At 34.7% G+C, this 26,305-nt stretch overlaps 1 protein-coding gene across 2 annotated transcripts; it reads left to right on the top strand.

The window, feature by feature from the left end:
* On the top strand, positions 1–26,126 carry LOC111792861 (putative triglyceride lipase). 2 transcript variants are annotated; one of them, XM_087123876.1, is made up of 18 exons: positions 1–401; positions 566–624; positions 811–892; positions 1,902–1,969; positions 6,411–6,480; positions 10,797–10,878; positions 15,030–15,094; positions 15,388–16,356; positions 16,486–16,548; positions 16,627–16,673; positions 17,241–17,286; positions 17,386–17,465; positions 20,065–20,178; positions 21,332–21,413; positions 23,818–23,943; positions 24,363–24,443; positions 25,067–25,192; positions 25,785–26,126. In XM_087123876.1, exons 1-18 carry the CDS (start codon positions 93–95, stop codon positions 25,830–25,832), a joined length of 2,517 nt encoding a protein of 838 aa, XP_086980002.1. In that variant the 5' UTR covers positions 1–92; the 3' UTR covers positions 25,833–26,126. The 2 variants fall into 2 exon arrangements, with proteins under 2 accessions (XP_086980002.1, XP_086980009.1); XM_087123883.1 differs by lacking the exons at positions 1–401; positions 566–624 and adding an exon at positions 2,577–2,596.
* Positions 26,127–26,305: the final 179 nt, after the last annotated feature.

Genomic DNA, 26,305 nt, shown 5'->3' with positions numbered 1-26,305 from the left:
TCTAGACTTCACTCGGTGTTGCGTTGGCATACGCTAACTTCCTTCTAATCACTCCACAGAATTCAGAAGCTATCGCTCTGGCAGCTCCTACTATGGCGTCTCCTCTTCCCAGCCATCTTCACTACAATTCTTCTCTCTCCACTCTCATTCCCAACCTCCATTGGACCCGATGGATCCAGCTCTCCCGCTCAAGAGCCAAGTTTTCTGGGAAAGCTAGGGTTTTAGCTTTCCGGGTAAATCCTAGGGGTCGACGCGGCGTATCCTCTTTTCGTTGCTTCAGCAGTACAGGGACAGAAGTTCAAAATTTATCGCGCCTGGAAGAAAGTGAACGACCGCCATTCGATATCAATCTCGCCGTTATTCTTGCCGGTTTCGCGTTTGAAGCATACACCAGCCCCTCTGTAATTGGATTATTCTGCATGCTTCATTTTTTTTTGTTGGTTTCGTTTTTTTGTAGACTAGGAGAGGGTTAAGAACATGAATTTTAGTGTTTCAAGTGTTGGATGAATTGTTAGTTTGAAAATTTCTGTGATCTTTATTTATATATTTCTCCTGTTTGGCACAGGAAAATTTTGGGAAGCGTGAAGTTGACGCTGCAGGTTGTGAGACTGTATTTCTTTCGGAGTATGTAATCGCTGTAATAAACTTTAAATTGACTACACTTGTGCAGAATGAAGTCTTGGATTCTTTTTTTAATTGCATATACTTACTGCAACAGCGGTTCATAATTCTTTTTGCTATTAAGTGTAAATAACTTTCTTGCACTTCATCTTTGGACGTGACAAGTTCTATTCATGAATAAAAATGCAGGTCATTTGTTAGAGAGATATATGATGGTCAACTATTCATAAAATTGAAGAAGGGCATTGATTTTCCTGCAATGGATCTATGGGTAGCTCCTTTTCCCCTTATTATTATCATTTTTTCCCCCCCGTAGGAAACTTAATAAATCAAGGTCTTATAAAAAATTCAATTTTGTATTGGTCTCTCGTCTTTGGAAAACATGATGCTGTTGAAAAAAATGCAAGCTCTTACACCCTTTTACCTTTACCCACAATGACTGAGGCTGCTTTATGTAAAAGTGCTTGAGAAAACAATAATCATTTCTTCTTCCATTTCAACCATTTGGGGAATTGTGTTAGTACTTTTAGCTTTCCTCTCTTTTGCTATTGGTTTTAAACCCGAGGCAAAGCTGAAATCGTTTTTGATTGATACCATCTTGGTTGTTCTCTGGGAAGTTTGGAAGGAAAGGAATAGAAATATTTTCTTGAGAAGAGAAGCTCCAAAGACATTTGTGCTGAGGTCTAGTTTAGTGTTCAGTTTGTCTTTTACTGTCCAAAAATTTGTGGCTCTTATCAACAATGAAAGCCGTTGAACTTCAGACTTGCTAGCCCCCGTTTATTATTATTATAATTATTTTAGTTAATATGAATTTGAGGGTACTCTTTATTTCATGTATTAAATTTTCTCTTCTATAAAGTTTACATCGTTTCTTTTGGCCTCTTAACACGAAATAAGCAGTATCCTTACTTATCTCCCTACTGGTGAGGAGTACTATTTTTTAAAAAAGCTCTGAACTTTATACAACCACCACTTTTTATTTTTATTTTTTTTTATCTTATCTTATTTTATTTTACTGATAAGCCAAACTTTTCATTGATAAAATAGAAAATACAGAATCTTATCAATGATACTAAAAATAAAAAACTAAAATTTAAATTAAACCCAAACTTATAACCAGAGACTGATCTTAAGGATAACTCAAGACACCTATCCCTACTAAACAAAGGCACAGTAAATGACAACTGCTAAATCTGGACCAATTAGTACTTGGTCTTCTTTATAGACTTCTAATGCTATATGTTTTTTGCAACTCCTATTTGATAATATTTGTTCCTCAGGGAACCAGCGATCCATATGTGGTGTTTCAATTGGATGGTCAGGTTGTTAAAAGCAAGACAAAATGGGGGTGAGCAATGTATTCATACTGAAATCCTTCATCTTGTAAAAGTGGTTTTACACATCATTAAAAATATCAAATATTTTTGCCTTAATGAACAAATAACAATTAATGAAATTTCACTTGGTCTTCAAGTCTACGAACTTGGGTCTTGGAAGAGCTTTGGTAAAGGTTTTTACGATATGAAGCTATGTAGGTGTGCAAATGAGAGGTGCAAACTTTTTCTCTTTAGTGAAATGTCAATCAATTTAACATATTTCATACAATCAAGATGAGCTAGATTTTTGGTTATATTTATAGCAACGTGATTACCGTTTTTGAACTGGGAACAAAACTTTGCATATTCGGTCATGTGATATGACGCTCTAACATCAATTCAAGGCTTCACTTATTTTACTAGATGTTAGGCAATAAATGTAGTTCCTTGTGTCAACAACCTTAGTCTCGTCACTGTCTGACGCAGTATCATTTGCATTGTTTCTATCAATATGGAGTTGTCTCTACCTCTCTACCTTCTTTAATTATCAGAGAGGAGCAGTAGAGGTTGTAACTTATATGAGAAAGTACAAATAAACCACCAAAAGCAAAGGGATGACCGACATTTTCTTGATGGCAGATCTCTATTGAGAACTCGAGGTGAACAAATTCTTCTCTCTACAATAGGAATGAAGGTTGAACTAAATCTAGTTGAGTAAAAAATTCAAGCTAGGCTGGAGATCGATGACAACAACAATATGATAGAGATAGTGACCAGGTATCTCATGGTAGTTGAAAACTTGACTCGTGAGGTGGTTGGAGAACAAACAACTTGAACTCGTTATGTTGTCAAATGAAGACTAGGGCATAATTGGCAATGCATAGTAGGATCTACACAAATGCATGAAAAATGATGACAAAGATGGTCTAGCATAGGAAAATGTACGAACACGAAGATATTAGAACTTGAAGTGGCAATGAGAACTTCGAGTGGCATATGAATGTAGGCAACAACACCAGAGATTCTAGATAGAAAGAATGCATAATAGAGATTTTGTTGCTGTCGATGGAGGTGTCATCAAAAGAAGTTGTGTCGGTGGGGAACGACGATGGCAGCTAGGGTTTCAACAACTAGGTTTATGATCGTTATGGTTTTGATGTGATACTATCAAGTTTTTGGAAGAGAATACTATTGAATAACCTGAAGAGCTCTCCAAAGTGCTCTCTCCTCTTTCCTTTGTCTCCCTTCTCATTTAAAAAATCAGCCTTCATCTTGCAGCATCTCTTTTTCATCTTGCAGCATCTCTTTTCTTGTGGATTAAGTACTCATAAGATTTGTTCTTCCAAATAAGATTTTCTGCTCGTTTTAGTTCTTATTGACCAGCTTACATCTTTTTTCGCTATGTAAGTGAGTAGTTGCTGGGCTATTAATTCGTTCTTCTGTATTTGGTGCGAAGATGAAATTTATTTATTTATTTTTATCTAAGACTCTAAGAACAGGTTTATTAATGTTCCCATTGCTCTGGATCATCTGCGTTGTTTGCTTTGGTTTAAACGCTCGTTAATAGATCTTCTACAACTCCCAATTTCAACAACTTTCTTGCTAGAAGGCTGTGATGATAGAGAAATAATTGGTTGTCCAAATGTAGATATTTTTCAGGATGGTTTGTTGGTTTGTTGAATGCATAGTATACCCAATTTTTGGTGGAAGAAAGATGATTCAGGTTCCTGTGGGCTTTGAGAAAAAGGATGGGTTGTTTTTTGGGAAAAGTTTCAAGGATTTTTTTGAAGAATTATGAGAAAATCACCGAGCTTCCCTTGCTTTTGATTAGTAGACAGTTGAGAGAAAATCCTTCTCCAGTAGAAATATGAAGACAGGGAGGATGAACAAACCCTCTATTAGTAGTTATCTAGAGTTAGTAAAAAAGAATTTGAAGGGAAAGCAAAAGTTTGAGAGGTCCGTTGTTGAAACTGCAAATGGACTTTTAAGGAATGCTGTTGTGCAATCTATTTCAGATCCTCTTTGGATAAGAAAAGATCATAAGGTGTTTCACCAGAATGTTAGTGAGCTCTTGGTATCTAGACTGTTTACTCCTAATAGTTGGAGGGAGATTAAGGAACTTTGCAAGCACTTTTTAGGGTACCTGTTTTGATTAACCCTTTCATGGCAGACAAGACATTGATGAGAATTGAGGAAGGATTGTATCTCCAAACGTCAGATTCTTTTGGGAAATGATGATATATGGAGATTTTCCTTTAAAATTAAACAGTGGAGTTTTGACAAACACTCTCATCCAGAAGTTATTGAAGGGTATGGTGGGTGGATCTCCATAAAAAACCCACCTTTAACCTATTGGGAACGCAACACTTTCAAAGCCATTGGTGAGTACTTGGGTGGATTGGTCAGTATTTCCTTTAATACTTTAAACTTGCTAAATTTGACTGAGGTTCATATAGAAGATAAAAAGAAATTGTGTGGCTTCTTTCCTTTTTCTATTGAAATCATGTACAATAGAAACATGGACAAGTTGGTGATATTGACTCTATTGGTCTCATATGTCCTCCATCGAGAGCCTTTTTTAAAAGAATTTTCAAATCATTTGGATTTATCACGTTTACATCAGGTAATGGTTGATAACGGGGTTATTTCAACGAACGAGCAGAGTAATAATGTGGCATTAATGTAGAAGTTAATGAACATTGAAATGCCCATTATATACATGATTAGAATTCTCACGGAGCCCTTAGCATGTAAGGTCTGGTCGAACTACTGGTCTCCCTTGTTATCCTAAATGGATTTGATGCTGCCAGCATTGTGGTCTTGAATGGATTAACCGTTTCTCACTCAAGTCCCAAAAGTAATTTAATTGTTAATGGGACTTTTCCCGTTGTTCTGGATCCAGAACCTTCGCCAAGATTTATTCTCTCTCTCTCTCCCTCTCTCGTAAACCATTAGCATTGAGTACTGAGGATGTTGGAAATTGCATAATGGTCGAATCAGCTTTAAATGTTACAATGTTTGTTGAAGGATTGATTAATGCGGAGCAAAATAATATTTTTTCTTCCTTGAATGATGCAGTTTTAACTTGTTTTAGTTGAAGACTTTGATTATTCATTTGCCTGTTGAGGCGTTAAGTCCTGAACATGTTCAGTGCTGAGCGATTTAGTAAAGCCTATCCATATTATTACTCAGAAGAAGGATTCAACTTCATTTATTTACACTCTCCATGAGAATTCAACTTTCAATGAAGATATTTTAGAGGAACCTTGTTCTCGACTTTAAATAATTGAGCAGATTGTTAAATTTCCTTTCGTTGTTCAAGATGAGTTGCAGACTACAACGCTGTTATTTCAGCTTCCAAATTTTTCCACTAGCATTAAAGAAAAGGTCCCAGAAATTCATTGAAGCCTACCCTCTCCATTATTCTCGGAATAAAGGTCCCATTAACCTCCCTCTATAATTGAGAAATTTGGGTTCAATTCAGACACTTCAGAAGAATATTGCTCACACCTCTTCTAACTCCCTTCATCATTGCCATCAAATTCTCTTTAGCAGCGTACACCCACCAAGTCACTTCTTTCAGTCTGTTATTATTCCTCACTGGGTTCAGATGTTGTATTGACAAATGATGTCCTTACTTCTAATGTAAATAACGACCCTTACTTGATTTGTCCCCTTATTGACTTTGAAAGGGAGTCGGTCGTTAGCTTGAGTAGTGTGAAATATGTTTTAATCATTGCATTGACACACCGGTTGGAAACAGAGAAGGAATTTTTTTCTATGGAAGATTATTCAAAATGAGCCTCCTTTGAAATCAGTTGTTGGAAAACCTCAAGTAGTTGTATCGGCAATAAATTCCCCTTCAATTCCTGCCAAAATTTCTTCTCTTATAAAGGTATGTGGCCTTCAGTGGCTGACAGATACATCTCCGTCCCCTCTAGTTGAAGCTTAACAGGTTTTTGTTGAGATAAGAGTAATGAAGATAATTTCATGGAACACTAGAGGTTTTGAAGATAGATCTAAAAAGAGTTTTTTTTTACGGAATTTTTGAGTTTGTATCGTTGAGAATTAAGTCTCTTTTCATTTCCTTCACCAAATTTCAAAAAAAAAAAGAAAAAAAGAAAAAAACCAGTGCCCTGACTTGGTGTTAATCCAACAGACATAAAACAGTAGATTTTGAATCGTCAATTGGTCGTCGAATATCCCATATGATGTGATTGGCTGGATGTCATGCCTCTTCTGTAGTCATCTTTATTCTGTTAATCAAACTAAAGGTTTCTTGTTCATGGTGCCAAGGGTGAGTGTGTTCCTTATTTTCTTATTTTAGTTGCTACTTTTTACTTTCTAAATGATCTTTTTCAAAATTGAGGGACCTTTTTAGATATATATATATATATATATATATATTTGTTATTTTAGCTTTTGATGGATTTATAACTTTCCTCTGATTACCATGCTAACATGTTATGACAGGACAAAACAGCCAACATGGAACCAGGACTTCACTCTTAATGTCAAGGATCCTTCATCTAAATATATTCAGGTAGCATTAACTTGGGTCAGCCTTCATGCGAACAAATTTTGCTTTACCATTCCATTTTTAGAAAGTATTTCATTTTGTACTTGAAAATAAAGATGTTTTATGTTTGGTACTGCTAGGGAAAGTCTAGAACATTCATTTGTCCATTGCTACGAGTTTATGGGATGCCTACTTTATGCTATTGGGTTCATCATATGCATCCTATCAATTACTTTTTGTCTCAAGTGGTTTGGAATCCTAGGTCCTACGGAGGGTCTTAGATGAAACTCGAATTAAACCACTAAAGTAATGCCTCATTGCATAAAAAATGCGTACATTCTCGTAATGAGAAGGTAAGTTTGTGGATGGTGCAACTGTTATAGTTGTTGAGAACTGTCATTGCCATCATTGTTGCAGTTAGTCGTAATCACCATTCTTATCCTCAGTTGCTATTGTTGTGGTTTTTTTTTTCTTTTCGTTTTTCTGGTCTCCCTTTTGCGGGGTTGTCAACGTCTTTGGGTTTTATCTTCTCCTCTATCTTCCCATAACCATCTGCCAGCGTTATCATTGTCTTAGCAGTCACCATTGTCGTCAGTGGTTGTTGTCGTCCTTGTTGCCGTGCACAATCATTTTGTTCTCGATGTTGTTTGGGTTTTCTTTTCTCCTACCTGGTTACTCCATTTCTTGCTCTTCGTTCTTCTTTGCCATCCTCCTCCTTTGCTAGATTCTTTTTTGCTTCAATTTAGATTATTGGTTTGTTGCTTTGGTTGGGTTCTTCTTACTTTCAAGTTAGTGTGGTTTGGTTTGCTGCTTAGATTTGGTTTCGTGAGGTTCTTTGCTTTCCTGGTTGTGTGTTGTTGATCAAAGGCACTTTGTGATGAAGCATAGTAGTTGTATTGACAACAAGTACTTCCATATTTGGTTTGAAGATGAGCATTTCTGTTGTAGATTTGGATCTTAAGCCAGCCATTCTTCTATCTTTCTCTCACCTTCGTTGTAGAGTTGCGCCCAATCCGTCCCTACAAGGTACTTGGTCAACTCAAGGAGGTTATGGAACTCATGACTAGGTGCTAGGACCAAAATACACGAAACAGTAACTCATAGTCTTTGAAAACCATAACTAGCACTTTATGGCACATAGTGATAGTCCAACCCATGACTGGGCAATAATGGGCTATCCAATCCCTAAATCATGCATAATAAGCATATAAAGGCATACAACATGCTCATTAAATGATAATAATCCAACGTCAGTATACTAGAAAGCATAGAAGTCTAATGATTTATCAGAGTTCACCATCATGCGTGCAGAAGCTATAACTATAAATAGAACTAAGTGGTAAACGTTCACATTATCTTAGCACAATTATCATGAGGCTAGGTCAAAGTAGGCTCCTAAACATAATACTCAATCATTGCTCTCATTCCTAATCGACTCCTACAAGTATTTCTTAGGAACTTGCTCCATATGGTTACTTACTTGATTGTAGACTTTTTGAGCTTGTTTCAAGTCTTCGAGCATATTCCAAATTTCTCCAAAATTCCTCAGTATGCCCTAAATCAAGTCAAAAGAATAGTAAAACGACTAGCTTCAATTTGACAAAGAGAAGGTTGAGAAACTAACCATTGACTATATCGTATCTTCTCCAACTTGTGTGCGTGTCATTTTGCATTTCTTCCTTTTTCTAATTTTTTAAATTTTGAAAAAAATATTTTATTTATTTTCTTAAAATTCCAGGTGTACAATGTGCTCCACCTCCTTTGCTAAATTTGTTGTTTTCTCAAGTATATGCTAGAAGGAAAGTCATTTTAGAACCAATACAAGTTCAAACATTCGACTTTACTCGAAATAAAGGTGCAACATTAGTACCAATAGATGATAGACTCGTAGCTTTCAGAAAACCCACTAGAGAATGCACAAAATGACCCTTATACTCCCGTTGAACTATATCTCTCTGGAAAGATTAACTCTTATCACATAAGAGTTTCATAGTGAGTCTATATTTCATTGTTATACGTAACACGATTTTTGAAATTTTATCCAAGAGAATCGCAAGATGCTAGGAGAGAAGAAATGCATGCTTTTGAAAAGAATAACACGTGAAAAGTTGTGGATAGGGAAAAAGGAAAAATTTAGTTATCACAGTAGAGGACAAGACTGATGGAATGTTGAAGAGGTATGAGGTAAGGTTAGTAGCTAAGATGAATACTATGACCTTATTGTTATTCTTGATTGCCAACTTAAATATGCAACTCACATATGATGTGAAGAATGCATTTTTCACAGAAATCTACATGATTATTCCTCTAGGATTTGAAAGCTCAAGAGGTATAGTTTGCATCAAGAAAGGCCCCGTATAGATTAAAACAATTACCAAAGGCGGGGTTTGGAAGATTCACAAAGGTAATGAAAGACTATGGGTATAAGCGAAGTCGGGATGGGAGGAGTTTCATGCATCTCCAAGTCATAAGCTTCCGTAAGATGAGCAATTTTGTACAGAGGGAGGAGGATGAGAAATCTGTCACATTTTTTAAGAAATTAGATCTTCAACATACGACTCTTCAAAATCAATATCATCAATTTTATTTTTTGTAGGTTTTAAGACTGATTCCACCCTGTGCTCAATCTAGTTTCAAATTTAGCATCAAAGTCATCATCACAAATAAAGGAGATTGAGAAGGTGATATGTCTTTCGTCGAATGAATGACTCCTTTAGTGAAGACAAAATTTGGACCTGCTGAAGATAGTTCTTTAGCTGGTTGGATTTGGAAGGAGATGGAGACTGAAAGTTCCTTGTTTATAGCCAAAACCTTCAATTTGGAGTCGAGATCCGAAGAATTTGGTAAAATGAAGCATTTTGCTTCATCCTGGGGGTTTTCCTAAATTTTCAAGGGAGGTAGACTTGCTCTTCTCCAAGCCACACTTACAAATCTCCCTATATATTATCTTTCACTTTTCAATATGCCAAGCAAGATTGGTCAAGATGAGGAGAGATTATTTCAGAATTTTCTATGGAAGGAGGACATCCGGAACATGCATTTATTTTGCAATAGGGAACAAAATTCTTCTCCCCTTGGATAAAGGTGGTCTCGATTTTCATTCTTTGAGGGATAAAATTAGAGCCCTTCTTACAAAACAGATTTGGCGATACAATAATGAAAAGGGTGCTCTATGGAGGAAACTTAATAAGGGTAAATATGCCGAACGCCCCATGTGCAGTGGTCAATGTTAAACACTGCCAATGGCCCTTGGAACCCTGTTATCAAACACCAAACCCTTATTACTCAAAATTAGTCATCATATGGGAGATGAAGCTACAACACTATTTTGGACTACTCTGGTTAACTATCATCCCATTGGTATCCTAATACCCCTTTTATAAAGGCTGTCTAAAAAGGGTGTTGACTATGGTATCTCTTAGTGTAAATTGTCAGCATTGAACACTAAGCGTTGCCAAGGGTTCTGGGCACAACCTCTTGATGATTTTTGACCTCGTTGTTTTCTATGGTATCTCTTGGTGTAAATTCATATAGTGACGCTACCCTTTTAACTACTAGGAAAATCTTTTGTAATTCTTCTGGATTACCCACCCTTTTTGTAGATTCCATACATCAATGAAATTGATTCCTATAAAAATAAAAAATAAAATAAAAAAATAATAAACCAAAAGCTTCAAAATGAGAATCATCACGAACAATATTCTTCATGTTAGGTTACGTAACTGATTCCATAGTGCTCATGTAAACGTTAGATTCAACATTAGAATCATCATCATGTGAAGGAGAAATACGGTCTCTTGCCAAGTAGATAACTCTTTTGGATTCAAACGGGAGGTACTATTTGGTTGCAAGTATCGGAGAGTAAGGAATCAAAAGGTGAAAAGACAACTTGCTTCACGGGGGCTTAAGGACTTGAGCAGCTTTCTTCAAGTCAATCGAAATCCAAAGAATGTTTCCCAATTGTTGAAAGAAATGAAGAACTGGCTTCCTTTTTTTTTTTGGAGAATATGGCATATTCTCCAAATAAAACAATTCTTTACAGGCTTTGTTGACTCAAAAGGTGATTAGTTTCTTAATCTACAAAGTACTATTTCAAATGAAATTTGAATCAAAGACTTCCTGCCAAAGGAACCCACAGTATTAGTAGTGTTTACGAGCTTAATTTAAAAAAAACAAAAAATAAATAAATAAATCAAATAGTTATCATTTTATGTATTTACTTTCTATTGCCTCATGTAGTTGACCATATATATATATACATATATGAATGTTTATTTATTTTATTATATAAGTAGTTCGATTCATAATTTTTGAATGTTTATATATCAAGCAAATCTTAGGTTGCTGCATGGGATGCAAACTTGGTGACTCCTCATAAACGAATGGGTAATGCAGGCATCAATTTGGAATCTCTTTGTGATGGTGAGGACTGATTTAAAATTTCTTACTTTATACATTTTGGAACTGAAGTATTAATATAATGTATGACTGACTTTCGTTAGTCTTGAGATTTCAGCTTTTTACTCATCTACTCAAGTTCTTTTGTTATCAAGTCATTAGAATCATGGATTTAACTAGTTTTTATTGTTGTTAAAATTGTTTAAAGTGTTAAACTAATTAATTTTCTATAATCCATCATCTTAAGCATTTGGACTCATGGGTGATTTAACATGATACTAGAATAGGAGGTCCTATGTTTGAACTCCTATAGTGTCATTTCTCTCCAATTAACATTGATTTTTACATGTTGGGCTTTCTACAAATTTCCAAGTCCACAAGTAAAGGAAATGTTGAAGTGTCGATATAATTCATTTACCAAAACTCATTAGCTTAAGATTTTGGGTTCATTGATGATCTAATCGTTTCTTTAACAAGAAACTTCTTATTGATATTCAAGGGAGACAAACTCTCAAAAGCAGAGTCTTCCAAATCTGTTGCTATAGCTTTTGTTTTGTACCTCTTAGAAATGGCGGGGTAAGCATCATTGAGCTCTTGTTTGAGTTGGAGAAGAATCTCTAACTTCTTTTGAAGATATTCTATAATGCAAAGAACCATTTCATGATTAATTAATTCCAGCTTCCCAAAAAGTTGTGCAAACCTAGTTGAAAATTTATCCATAACAACGGCACAAAGGAAACATTCTTTAGATTAGCTTGCTTTAACATGTATCTTTGGACATGCATTTGTCTCCATAAAGAAGCTTCATAAGCAAGGCACAAAGGAATGCACTAGAAGACTAAATGAGGAGAAAGTGTGTAAGGCCTACTAGAATAATTAAATGGAAGAATGGCCATTGCAAAAACAGTTGCTCTTGAATGATAGATAGCCGAAATTCTTCTTGGAAAAGGAAATGCCATAATAACTTTGAACTTAATGATTCATCATTCATGCATATTTATGCAACCCTGAGCTATGAGAATTTAATAAAAGCTTCAACTTCATGCCCAATATTTGAAATTGAACCATCTTGAAATTTGGACGGCTTGGAGACATCCAATGCTGAATTCGAATTTAGTGTTGTCATAATGCTTCAAAAAAACATCCTCGAAAAATGCAAGTTCAGTTAAATATGGAAAAGATAGAAGTTTCTCTCCTACAACATTAAAGGGCAAAACATGAGACTGCCCCAAAATCAAAATTAATGGTTTAATTTTTTACCATCCTTATGTCCTAGGAATTAAGGCAACCTCTAACAGTTCAAAATGCAAAAAAGTAGAAAATGTTAGCTTGCTGTCTTTTCTTCTTTATTTTTAGAGAATTACATGTCCCAATTGCAGGGAAAGACGACTAAATCTAAATAGATAGTTAATCTAAATTCCCTAGATACTAGGTAATCTAACTCGATAAATCTACAAAAAAATCTATAGTTACTAGTCAGAATAAATCTAAACAATAATCCTACATACTAGGTGAATAAATCTAAACAAGGATCCTAGAGACTAGAGACTAGATACTAACTTATGAATTACACAAATATCTCCCAACTCAAATCCTTCGATGTGCATGGAGAAAACTTCAAAACCCCTAAATAAAAAGTTAAATCTCCTACTGAGTCATCAATAAAGTTTTTTCTCTAATGCATGAAAAAACTTCTAATCACTTAATTAAGAAACTTCAAACAAATGCATGATTCTCTTTGATTCTCCTGTGAAAAAGAAACTATTTTCAAAGTTGAAGACCACATGTCTCAATTTGAGATCGAAGTTTGATAGGAATAGAATTTGAAGAGGACGAATAATCCACTAAAGAAGGTGGGAAGGATCAACAGGGGAGGAGACTCTTGATGTTCATCTTGAAAAATTAACCCAAGAACGTTTGCGAATGAATCTTGAATAGCATTATCAAAAACATTCTCCTAAGCTGCAAGTTTAATTCCACACTGTTCACGTTGACCACTGATGTCACATTAGAATCATCTGAATAGGACATGGAGGAGACCTGCGCATGGAGGGATCTTTGATGGATGGTTTTTTTTAGTGTTATCTCCAAATCACTCAAGAAACATTAGAAAGAGTGAAATACTTAAAGAGGCCTGGTGTGAGGGCTCGATTATTGTTGCATCAAGAATAACGATTTGCTGAAGTGAAAGAGCCAAAAGATTTGAACATGATTCTTCAATTGTATCCAAGTTAAAATTAGAATTTTAAAAAATGGTTGTAAGTTAAGAGCCTTTTAGATGAAAAGGACTCTCCACAATGGTACGATATTGTCCACTTTGAACATAAGCTCTCATGACTTTGCTTTGGGCTTCCCCAAAAGGCCTCTCACCAATGGAGAGAGTATTCTTTGATTATAAACCCATGATCATTCCCTAAATTAGTCGATGTGGGACTTTCATCATCCAACACCTCCCCTCGAACAAAGTACGCCTCCCCTTAATCGAGGCTCGACTCCTTTTTCTTTTGGAGTCTTAGTCATTTTTTACTATGCCTTCGAGGAGGCTCGACTCCTTTTCTTTTGGAGTCCTTTGTTCGACATTTGAGGATTTACTAATCTATTGGCACGACTAAGTTTAGGGCATGGCTCTGATACCATGTTAGATGAACACGACTCTCCACAATGGTATGATATTATCCACTTTGAGCATAAGCTCTCCTAGCTTTGCTTTGGGCTTCCCCAAAAAGCCTCACACCAATGGAGAGAGTATTATTTGATTATAAACCTATGATCTGGGACTTTCATCCTCCAACAGAGCCAACCCTTTTTTTCAGGAATAAAAACAAGAAATAAATTTCAATAAAACAATTTTTTAACTTCTTGAATACTCTAAGGGTTTTGAGTCATAGAACCAAGAAACTTTATAGGGCGTACTTTCCTTACTCCTAGATCATTAGGAGGCACGATTGAATTTAGATCATTATCAAGAATACGGGCAGAGGCATCATTAATAATTTTGAAATCTCAGTTGTATCAATAAAGCCGATTGAATTAATTCCATTTGATAAAACCAAGGAAAATGGTTGTATCTGCAGATCATTATCATTAATATTATTTTCTTTTTCATGATGAGAGATACATTCATCAATGAAAGCTGTCATTTGAGAAGCTCCTCTATTAATTCTTCCCACCTCTTCGAATCCTATTCCTACCAAAATTCTCCCTCTCATTGACACTTGGATTTATGTTTGTTTGAAGTTTCTTATTTAAGTGATTAATAATTCATAGTTATTTTATGTGTAACAAGGAGTTTTATTAATACTTCATAGTTGGAGATTTGACTTTTTATTTAGGGGTCTTCGAGTTTCCTTCATGCATGCACTCTTCATTTTCTGCTCTTTCTGTAGATATTGAAGTTGTCTTTTGAAGCTTACCTTTATTTGCTTTGGTTTATTGCATTTTGAAGTGCTTGAGACGGCCTTAATTTCGCACAATTCGGGGATTGTGAAACATTATTAGTATTGATTTGGTGGCCATGTCTCGTGAAGTTTTTAGCCTTCAACATTTGTTTATGAGACAGAAGTTCTAATTTCTTCAATATTCCCAAGTTTCAAGTTAGTATGGTTTTCAACATTGTGCATGATGATGAAACTTTTATTCATCTCGTTAATTAAATATTTTTTTTGTTCAAGGTTGAATTAATATTCATAAAGAGTGATGTATAAAATTGAAGTTTCTAAGGTGTTTTCTTTTCTGTGAAAACTTTGTCTTCGTTCCAGAGCGGCTGTTTTTGCACTAATTCCCATCAAACTTTAATGGTAAAAGAAAATAATGCTCTCAACATTATTGAATAACCTGAAATTGAGAAGACACTATAATAGGTCAATGAATGCTTTTTTTAACCGGAAAATCGTCTCTTGTGCAAGCAAATAATGAAATAAAATGATGAAAGAAGAGAATCTCATCTTTCCCACCCTAATCACACCCTAGGATCATTATCTAATGTAATGGAAAGTACGTATATTCAGTTATACACTGATGGAAATCCGTTGAATATCTTAAGCTTAGACTTCATTGTTGAAATTACTTGAGCGATAGCTATGGAGGAAGCTAGAAAAGAGAATGGCCTGCCTATTATTGTTTGTGGTTTAATGAAAATAAACGTGTAAACTGTGAACAAATGTGTGTTTTGCTAGGAGATTTGCATGATGTATCAGTGGAGTTAGAAGGGATGGGTGGAGGTGGAAAGTTGCTATTGGAGGTAAGTTACCCTAGCAGTTTATGGCAACTAAATGTAGCATTCTCGTTTATGTTTTCTTAATTTACTGCTTGTTGTAGTAACTGTTTTGTTTAGGAGCTTTACCATATTCGTTTCTGTTTATATGTTTGTAACTCAAAAGGTAAATTTCTTTTCATTCTATTTTGTTTGTTTTAGATCTAGTAGGATAATGAACTTTTGAAGGTTTTGGTTCTTGTTGGATAATTAAGTTTTGCTTTCTTAAAACAAGTTTATGGCTCTGTGATTGATGTTTGTTTGTTAATGGTGTCTCTCAGATCAAGTTTATGACTTTTGATGAAATTGAAGATGACAAACGATGGTGGAGAGTCCCCTTCATTTCTGAATTTCTTCGCAGTAATGGTTTTGCATCTGCTTTAAACAAGGTTGTTGGGTCAGACACCGTGTCTGTAGGTCAGTTTGTAGAATATGCTTTTGGGAAGTTAAAGTCATTCAATGACGAATACCAATCAAGTGATAATTTATTAAGCAAGCAAAAAGACAAAGAGGATATACCTTCATACATGCAGACTAATGCAGAAGTCTCTATAACTGATATAAGCGATCCCGAAGAGGATGAATCGGATGACGATGCAACAAATGATAATACTAAGGAAACTGGACAGTTGCTGAAAGAAGTGACACAGAGTATTTTAGCAAAGCAATTCGATAAACATTTTTGGACAAACTTGGCTGATGTAACAAATCAAAATATTGTCAAGAAACTTGGTCTTCCCGCCCCTGAGAAATTAAAATGGGATGGATTTGAGTTATTAAATAAAATTGGTTTGGAGGCACGAAAGAGTGCTGAAGCAGGTTATATCGAATCAGGGCTTGCAACTTCCAAAAGTTTGGATGTTGATCAGGAACAGAAGAACATTAAAATGGACTCAACACTAACGGATGTGAAGAAAATTACAAAAGATCTATTAAGTCAAACTGAGTCTGTTTTAGGGGGATTGATGGTTCTGACAGCAACAATTTCTCAATTGAACAAGGAATCTCAGATAGGTAAAAAAGATACTGAAGATGAGGGCTCCAAAAAGGTTGGAGAGAAGCTTGGTAGTTCAGGGGATGGATCATTGTTGGATAATAGAAATTCTGAGGAAATGCGAGCGCTTTTTGCATCTGCAGAAAGCGCCATGGAAGCTTGGGCAATGCTTGCTACATCACTTGGCCATCCTAGTTTTATAAAGTCAGAATTTGAGAAGTTATGTTTCTTAGATAATGAGTCTACAGACACACAGGTAAAGTTTTCGGTTTTCAGAATGGCTCTAATATTGTAAAGTTGTGCCTAATTTTAGTGATTGAATGCCATAGCATTAGCAAATTTTGCCCAATTTTATTGTTTCAGTCCTAACTCTAGGAGTCTACAGGTTGCAATTTGGCGTGATTTTCGACGGAGAAGACTAGTTGTTGCCTTCAGGGGCACAGAACAAGTAGGTTATTATGTTGATATTCTGTTAACTGGAGTATAACTTTCCATGTAATAAGTTCATACCTTTTAACTTCTCCAGTCAAGATGGAAGGACCTAAGGACAGACCTGATGTTAGCTCCCGCAGGGTATTTTTTCTTTCCCTCGAAGTATAATCCCTTATTTGTTACTTTGCACATTTATCAATTTCATTGTTTGTTATGGAACGATGGAGAAGAAAAAAGAAAAAAGAACGTTGTTCATGGGATAACCCTCTCGAATAAAAAGCCATATACCATGGTAACTGTGGTAGTGCTGTTTATTCTAGTTAGTTAAGTTAAATCAAGGGGAAATAGAACTATTGAATTTTAAATGTACTTGAAATCACTAGCCTAGCTTTCCCATTTCTTTGCCAAGATCTATTTGTATGTTATTTGACCGGATCTCAGGAGAAGGGGCTATTTGACCCTTCATCCTTTGAATTTTAAATAGAAAGAGCCACTCTTTCTTTTGAATCTTAGGGAGAAAGGGGCTAATTAGAAAACAACTTGCATAAAATATTTCTGCAAGCATTGGCCAAAAAACGGTAAATGAGTGAGCATATGGCCATCTGAAGCCTTTAGAACTTATGTGAATAAAATGCGGTTATGTTGTGGTTTCATATCAGCTTCAGTTCTACAATCTTTTAACATGTCACCTATTTTCTTCTGTCTTAGGTTAAATCCTGAAAGGATAAGTGGAGATTTCAACGAGGAAATTCAAGTAAGAAATATTGTTATTTTATTACAGGATATTTATTGTTCTGAACTCCATGCACAACCTTTCTTCGCTTATAATGATGAATATCTCTGATTATTCCAGGTTCACAGTGGATTCTTAAGTGCATATGATTCAGTACGAATGAGGATTATGTCCCTCATTAAAATGGCTATTAACTATAAGTAAGTCTGCTACACTTTTTTTTTTTTTTTTGACACTTTTTATTAAAGAAATAAAAAAAGAGATGGATGCTTAAAGGATACAAACTCTAAAAGGAGTGAAAAATAAAATTTAGAAAAGAACTACAACAAACTAATAATAGCATTCCAGTTTTTTTAAAAAAAACGTCTTGCAAAGGAGAAACCATTAGAAATGTTAGAAAGAGGATTCCTACCATGTGGATGCACTAATTTGAGTTGAATCAAAATGGTCCCTCCAAGTCATTTGTCTGAACTTTTTCAACTTCTTCTCCAGTATCACCTCTACTCAATTTCAAATTGGCATCAGTAAGAGTGTTGCGAGGAGAAACATTTTCCAACCTGAACTTTGTCAACGAGTCACTAATATATTTTTGCTATGAAATAACAATCTCACCACCTTTTTGATTGACTTCAATCCTAAGAAAGTAATAGATGAATCCATATCGCTCATTTCAAATTCTCTTCTTAAGGAATTCTAAGTCATCATGCATCAACTTATTATTTTTAGTAAAAAGTAAGTCATGGTTAAAGGAATGACCTTGATGTAAGGAATATTTGTGTGATTCTTAGCCTTAAGTTTAGAGATATTTGTGTAATCCCTTTAAATAAGGGAAACGGTTAACCTCTCTAACTTATCTGTAATGTTATCTAGTATTTAGGAAGTTATTTAGAACTATCATTACTCTTGGGATTTAGTCAGCCTTTCTGTATTATAAAAGACATATGTATCTCTCTTAAGATCAATATAAAAAGTAAATAGTTGCTGGAAATCTGATTGTAACCAAACCCTAACCCAATTAGTGAAGCTTTCATAACTATTGATCATTCACTATGATCAAGTTTTATTCGAAGCCTTTATAGTTGCTGCCACCGTGACCAAATTTCATTCAATCTGCCTTTGGTACGTTCCCTCCGATCCATTTTCAACGGTTAATGGAAACCCAGCCAAGTATCCTAGCAAACCACAACTTTCTGAACAATCCAGCAAGCCTCATATCCTACCGCCTCTCTGCAAGCCATATTTAGCAAGCCAAGATCCCACCGCAAGCCATACCGCACTCAGAATCCAATATCTAGCAAAATCCTAGATAATCTACTTTCAATTTATTACCGTTCTGCAAGCCACATCTAACCCACTTTCAAACCACCGCCTCTAACCCACTGCTTCTAATCCCACTTTGAAATTATTACTGTTCGCGATTATTATTCGTAGTAAACCATCGCTTTTAAACCACTTTCAAATACAGTATCCAGTAAATCCACTTTCAAATCCTTGTAAACCACTATTCTCACGTTCAAGCCTAGTAAACCATATTCTGATTCTAACCCACATTCAAGATTATTCCTATCGATTCTAACTCATTATTTCCTATATCCAATATTCCACTTTCAAGCCCACTATTTCCTATATCCGGCAAGCCCACTATTAGCACTTTATTCATTTGTGCAATCTCTCTATTCCGCAAGTCCACCATGTTCAAGTAAGGATTTTTTCGTCATGACTTGGATAAATTTTGTTTTTAGACTAAATTTTCCTTCAAACTAACACCCACTAGTTCATCATGTTAGAAGAATAAAAAATCTCAAAGAAAGTTCCTACAACCCATAAGAAGGGTGACCTTCAACCCATCTGATTGTGTCATATCGACTCAACAAAAAAGAAAGAAAAAAAAACTTCCTCAAATGGTCTCAAATCGTGTGACAACCTTAAGGGAAAGGGAAAACTTCGATATCTCAATGGACTAGGACCAACAAAAACAGATCCTAGACTTATTGCATGGGACACGGAAGACTCTATGATAATGTCATGGCTCTGGGATTCTATGTAGTCATCCATCAGTGGTACATGTATGCTTTTATAAAAACCTAAGCCATATGAGTTTTTATTCATCATATTTACTCCAAGGCTAGAGATGCTGCTCAGATCTCACGATCATGAATGGAACTATGTGAATATGTCAATGCCTTGCAAACATTTTGGTAGGAACTTGACTATTATCCGGTATTCGAGATGAATTGCACTGCAGATGTAATTCTGAAGAAATTTATTTAAGTAGATCGTGTCTATGATTGTTTGGCAGGTCTCAACAACCACTGCAGATGTAATTCTGAAGAAATTTATTGACATAGATGTGTCTATGATTTTTTGGTAGGTCTCAACAAAGAGTTTGACCAAGTCTATGCTCAAATCATCATAAAAAGAGGGAACACCATTCTTGAAAGAAACAGTTTCCCTTATTCAAGCAAAGATAGCAAAGAGAACCTTATGCCTGATAAACAACTCATTTAGATACATAAGCCTTGGCTCTAGAGAAAGATAGGAACAACAGAAGACGAAAGAGACAATCAATGGAAGAGTAACAAAGACCATTTATGGTGTACAATAATATAACCATACTGGCAACCCAATAGACACCAAAAGGCTATATTAGCCATGTCATTTCTATTGTTTGACGTTCTTTGAGGTTCTTCTGTAAAACACACACTAGTGTTTCTATGCAATATTTTCAAATCAAGATGGGTTGCCCATTCTGAACTCTTTTTTATGCACTCTGTTTGACTTATATTTCTTTTCTTGCAGTGATGATTGTGCTGAGCCACCAGTCAAATGGCATGTTTATGTTACAGGTCACAGTTTGGGCGGTGCACTAGCTACACTTCTTGCTCTTGAACTTACGTCCAGTCAACTTGCAAGGTGAGTTTATTTTCTACATGAAGAGGTGATGCTGGACCGTAGGAGACATTTGGAAGATTGGAAATAGTTTAATATTCTCAAGTCCTTGATAAACTTGCTTGCAGGATCATTCTTAAACTAGACTTGCTAGATCGAGAATAATATCATAAACATTTTGATATGATACAATTAATAAACTAGCTGAAGCATCTTGAAATTGAAGAAACTAATTTGCAATTAATGAAATGTGGATAGAAAGTTATAAATAGTGCAGTCAAGTGGTTTTTAAATCAACCAACTCTTCGTCAAAATAAAATTTAATGATGTAAAAAACATTTTCTTATGCATTAAATTTTACAGTAAACCAACCATGGATAAGAAATTGTTATTTATAATAATCTCAATTAAGCAATTAGTTTTAAAGCCAAAGAACTATTAAAATTATCTCAATTAATCAATTAAAAGATTAAACATTTTCAGCTTAATTTATTTTACAATATCTTCAATACAACTAACATAACAAGATTGATAAATACGATTAGGATTGATCCTAGCACGAATACGTATTTTTCTATAATTTCAGATTGAGAACAAACATGTCTTTTCAATAAGTTCATACAAGCACAAACAGGTCTTTGGCTATATCTTTACTAGCTCTCAGGGACATAGGGAGTTGATTGAAGAGCTTCTCCTTCATACACCTTTCTATCAGAAAAAGATATTTGTGTGGCAGACTAGGATTTGTGCTATTATGTGGGGTCTGTGAGGCAAAAGAAATAATAGAATCTTTCGGGGTGGCAGAGTACTTCTAGTGATTTTTACTCCCTTGTTAGATACTCTATTATATTTGGGCATCGTATTTAATTATTCTTTAGGTCTCACTTTACTTGACTGAATTCCCTTATTGTGGTTGGATCCATTTTTTTGGGTTTCTCCTTTTTTTATATGTCCGTAATTTATTTTAACACCTCCCTAGCATATATCCATGTTTGTGCTTGGAGTGAATAAAAGTTCAGTTTTTCATCCAAGAAAAAATTCAAAGAGAGATACTAATGCTACCGCATAAATTATCCTACTTTACTAATTTGATTGGCAAGAATTGGAAGGTTATCATTGTAATAATATACTGCAATCAAAAGGCTTGCTTACCCTTTTTTTCCTTTCTCTAATTTAGGCATGGGGCAATAAATGTGACCATGTATAATTTTGGATCTCCTAGAGTTGGCAACCGGCAATTTGCAGAAATTTATAACAAGGTACGAAAGCCCCTTCTTGTCTTCTTATCTTTATTGTTTTATGTCCGTAAATATAGAACATTCTCATCGTCTTAATTTGTTCGTCTTGCTGGCTTCTTTCTCCCTCTTCTTCTGGAAATTTGTGTCACGTTTTTTGGAGAAATTATTGTTCTTATTTCACAAAGAACAACCCATTTGTCAGTAAGTAACGAGAGAAGTTTCAACTAAGAACACTAATTAAAAAAAGGAAAGGATACTGAAAAATATTCAAATATAAAAGACTAATAAGAAAAACATTATTATACTACACAAATCTGAACTCCCCCTCAAAGCTCAGTTGTATAAAGCTTGAAGCTAGATTTATCAAAGTTTCTGGGGTAATGGTTTGGTGAGAATGTCAACAATTTGATGGCAAGATGAAATATAATTTAGCTCCACTTTACTATTGTTTACCTTATTAAATACGGAAATCTATGATGGACAAAAATTTTGCTATGTTTATTGCTGATTGACTAGCACAAAATATGAATGAACTAAAAAGTTTAGTTCTTTTGAAAGCTTTTGAATCCACCTCCCTTTACAATTCCTCAAAGCTAGAGCTCGATTTTCTGCTTTGCACTACTTCTTGCTACAATTGTTTGCCTTTTGCTTCTTCGAGTGACTAAGTTACTCCAAACATGATAGCGATATCGAGATGTAGATCTATAATCAATTAATTCTCTAGCAAAACTAGCATCAATATAAAGTTCAACTACTCAGTTTGATGACTGACTTTCTAAACAATACCATGACTTGTAGTGTCTTTCAAGTATCTTCAAAGGCTATTTATGGGCCTAAGTGACATTTGTTTGGACCTTTCATAGATTTACTAACCATACTAATTGAACATGCAATGTCTGGTCTAGTATGTGAAAGATAAATGAGCTTGTCCACAAGTCTTTGATACATGCCCTTGTCAAGTGGAATTACCTCTTTCATTTGATGTTGGACTAAATTTTTATTCATAGGTATTTCAGCAGGTTTACACCCAAGATTTCTCGTCTCCTTTAGTAAGTCTTGGATATATTCATAGAGTGTGTTCATGCGGAGAAAGGACAATATCAATCTCAGATTTTGTCACTACCATTCATAAAAAGCATCTTAAACTTTCCAAGTACTTGGTTTCAAATTCTATTTCTAGCATCTTTTTCAGATTATTGATCTCCCTTAGATCATCCTCTGTATTGATAATGACATTTACATACACAATGAGGAATGGAGTTTAACCATTTGAGGATTTCATGAACAAGGTTGATCGGCTATCCATCCAACTACGAGGATATTGTTTTATTCCATAGAACGATTTTTTCAACTTGCATACCAAGACTTATTAATCTTATTTTTCATTCCTAGAGGATCTACATACAAACTTCTTGTGATCACCATTCAAGAATGTATTCTTGACATTAAGTTGATGACGAGACCAATCTTGATTTAGAACTAAAGATAAAATGACATGGACATTGTTCAATTTCACAACAGGGGCAAGGATGAAACCCTTGGCCACAAGGCTTGCCTTTCAATATTGTTATTTGACTTTATTCAAGGGTGAAGATCCACTTGCAGCTAATAGAGTTCTGATTACTATCAAGAGCTGTTAACTTCTTCATCTACGTTTTTCTACTTGGGACCTTTAAGTTCATCTTTTATAGCAAGTGAGATTTGAATATTGTCCAATTGAATTACAAAGGCTTAGTAAAATTGAAGCAAATTTTTATACGCCGCATATTTTTCAATGGGATGACTTGGGTTGAATGTGGGTCTAGGTTTAGGAAGTTTGACCATGACGTTTATGTTTCTTGATATTTTAATAATATACTTATTTTAATATATCCAATCCAAAATAAATATCAATATTAAGTTCATTTAAACGTGTAATGAATCAATTTTTGGGGTGTAGAACTATTTTTTTTTTTTTTTTCATTATTATTATTTCTTATTTTTATATTATTTTGATTTGATATGCAATTATTCATGAATCCGCATTGTGTCCTTAAATCTATATTTCTTTAAATCTAATAAAAATTTGTAGAGATTATTCTAGACAAATAAAATATTGATAAACTACAAAAAATGAAAATAATTACTTATATTAGTATCTTTTTTAAATCGTTTGAGGCGAGGTGAGCCTTGAGGTGTGCCAACGATGATAAAGATGAAAGCCTCTTTGCCTACACATTTGAAGTTTTGCTTTCCAAACTTTAAGTACATAGAAAATCCAAATGGTGGCCTCTCCAAGTGTTAGACATGTCAAATTTGGTATATATTATGTATGAACTGATGGACACCATTCAATAGAAATTTGATTTTTTGCATTCGAAAAGTCATTCCAAGTCATCCTAATTTGACCTTAGTTTCATTTGCAACTTCAACACTAATACTGCAGAAAGTGAAAGACAGCTGGAGAGTTGTAAATCACAGAGACATTGTACCAACCGTTCCTCATTTGATGGGCTATTGCCACGTGGCTCAGCCAGTGTATCTTGCGGCTGGAGATCTGAATGATGCATTGGTGAGTACTTACTATGGCCTTCTTTCTTGTTGATTATTATTTTTATTTCAATCCTTTTTTTGTGAACTTGGCCTCAATATAGAAAGGGAAGCAATGCTAAAATTTTCAATCCAACATATCTGTTCAGTGAAAAAAAATAAACGAAGTCAGACTAGGAATTATAATCTTCAATATTTGGGAGCAAGAAGTACTATACTTGTTCCTTATATGAAATATTGGTGTGGTTACATGAACATATCAAGTTGCGATTTCTAAACAAGCATTAGATTCTCGTTGAATTGACATCCACTTACTTCTGTTATTAACAATGGAAGTGGATTCCTGTTATAATGCATGTAAGAACAGCCAAAATAACTGTAGAAGAAACGCTTTTGAATTCAATTGAAAATTGGTAACAGCAATTGCCACGTTCAATCCAGGAAAACATGGAGCTTCACGCAGATGGTTATCTAGGTGATGTCATTGGGGAGTCTACACCAGATGTTTTAGTGAATGAATTTGTAAGTTTCTTGCCCTTTGACCATAATCTTGAACTTTGGAAAATTTTCAATTTATACCCCTGAAATTTGGAGTTATATCTATTTCAATCCCAAACTAATAATTGTAACATTTAAATCCTAAACTTTCTTAAGTTAATCAAATATGACCGTGATTTACAGCGAAATCGCCTATATTAAATTATTCTCTACTATGATAGCAAGAAAAATTATCACGTAATTCTTTCTAAAGAATTTGAGAGAAGTAGAGAAAGACGAGTAGATGAAAAACCACTAAAGAAAATTGGTACTGTCTAGTTGATTTTTGCATTTTTCTCTAATTTACATTCGTCTTCCTTGTATTTAAATAAGCTTTATACACATGTGAAAGTTATGCATTAAAAGTTTGAAATTTTAATGGAGAGTCTAAATCGATTCACAGATGAAAGAATATGTTATATCGATACAGTATTTATTAGTTTGAGGTTTTAATCGATACAACGTTTAAAACTTAGGGGTATAAATTGATTTTTCTCCCAAAAAAAAAAAAAAAAACTCATAATCTTGAAATTGACTGGCCTACCCATGAACTGACCTAATGTTTCTACTACCAATAGTTTTTGTTTATCAGTTTAACCATTCTGCAGTTGAGGGGTGAAAAGGAACTTGTTGAGAAAGTTTTGAACACAGAAATTAATATATTCCGCTCAATTAGAGATGGAAGTGCGCTAATGCAACACATGGAGGATTTCTACTACATTACATTGCTGGAGGTAAATCTCTCCCTTTCTCTTGCATTTGAACTTGGTAAGAGTTAAGAAAGCTAGTTTGTCTTTGTTTTTTCTTTAAAATAAGAGACTTTTCGTAGATATGGTGAACCGATAGAGATTAAAGTAAAAGAAAGTGGGCAGAATCATAGCATAATTAGAGCTTGATTGCTTGATTGTACACAAGGAATTGAGGATGCTCAACTAAAGCTTGGTTGCTTGATTGTATACAAGGGATGGAAAATACCTCAGTTTATAGTGAGTTTATAGTGTTTGAAGAAGATTCTAGAGATGCCATAACTATCTAAGAAAATACATAATATGGACCCTAACATATTCCAAAAAGTCTCATTGAATAAATCAAAAGATTTCTTGAAAATTACAATTTACTTTCAATAGAGACCAATAGTAGAATATGCTCCTCAACCTTTGAGAAGCAAACAATCAACCGTCCAAAAGTTGAGAGACTAAATTAAAACGTTGAAAAATATAGAGAGAGATTATGAAAGTTGAACCAAAATAAAATAAGTAGAATAAGCCTTCAAGAAAAAGTACATCCTATTTGTTATTTGCCATTGAGCTGTGTTTTTGTGATCAGAATGTGAGGTCAAATTACCAAAATGATGGCCCGGACCTAGAGGCTTGACCTGTGAATTGGCTATAAGAAGGCATTTGAGGCCACCATGCATCTTCGTATCCACAGTGGAATCTTTTTAGGCATTATTCCAACAACTCAACCCATGTAATATAGTAGTATGGGTACAATTATTACAGTCAAACTAGTTCACATTTCTATATAGCTTCTATTGTTTTGGACATGTTGTATATCTAACCTTGTTATTTTTTAAGATTTGACTGTACATACACAGGTTTCTTGGTCATAGATGTTACCCAAGAATCATATTGAAACTGTATAGAGGTTGCTTGATCAATTTGTAAATTGATATCACTTCCTTAAATGCGTATGGGAGGGTTTCTGAGTAGCTCATTTTAGGGAATCTACTTTTAGTATGGACTTCGACACTATTTTGAATGAGGAGTTCTGTTTGATCGAATGCACTTCTAAACAGTTCAAGAATAAAAACTATGGTAAAATTTCGAGAGTGGAAAGAGGCATCA

The sequence above is a fragment of the Cucurbita pepo genome, chromosome 1 (genome assembly GCF_057944985.1).
Source record: "Cucurbita pepo subsp. pepo isolate OVF chromosome 1, ASM5794498v1, whole genome shotgun sequence".
NCBI classification, from domain to species: domain Eukaryota; kingdom Viridiplantae; phylum Streptophyta; class Magnoliopsida; order Cucurbitales; family Cucurbitaceae; genus Cucurbita; species Cucurbita pepo.
The sequence above is the reverse complement of the archived record's forward strand: the minus strand, read 5'-3'. Positions and strand labels throughout refer to the sequence as shown.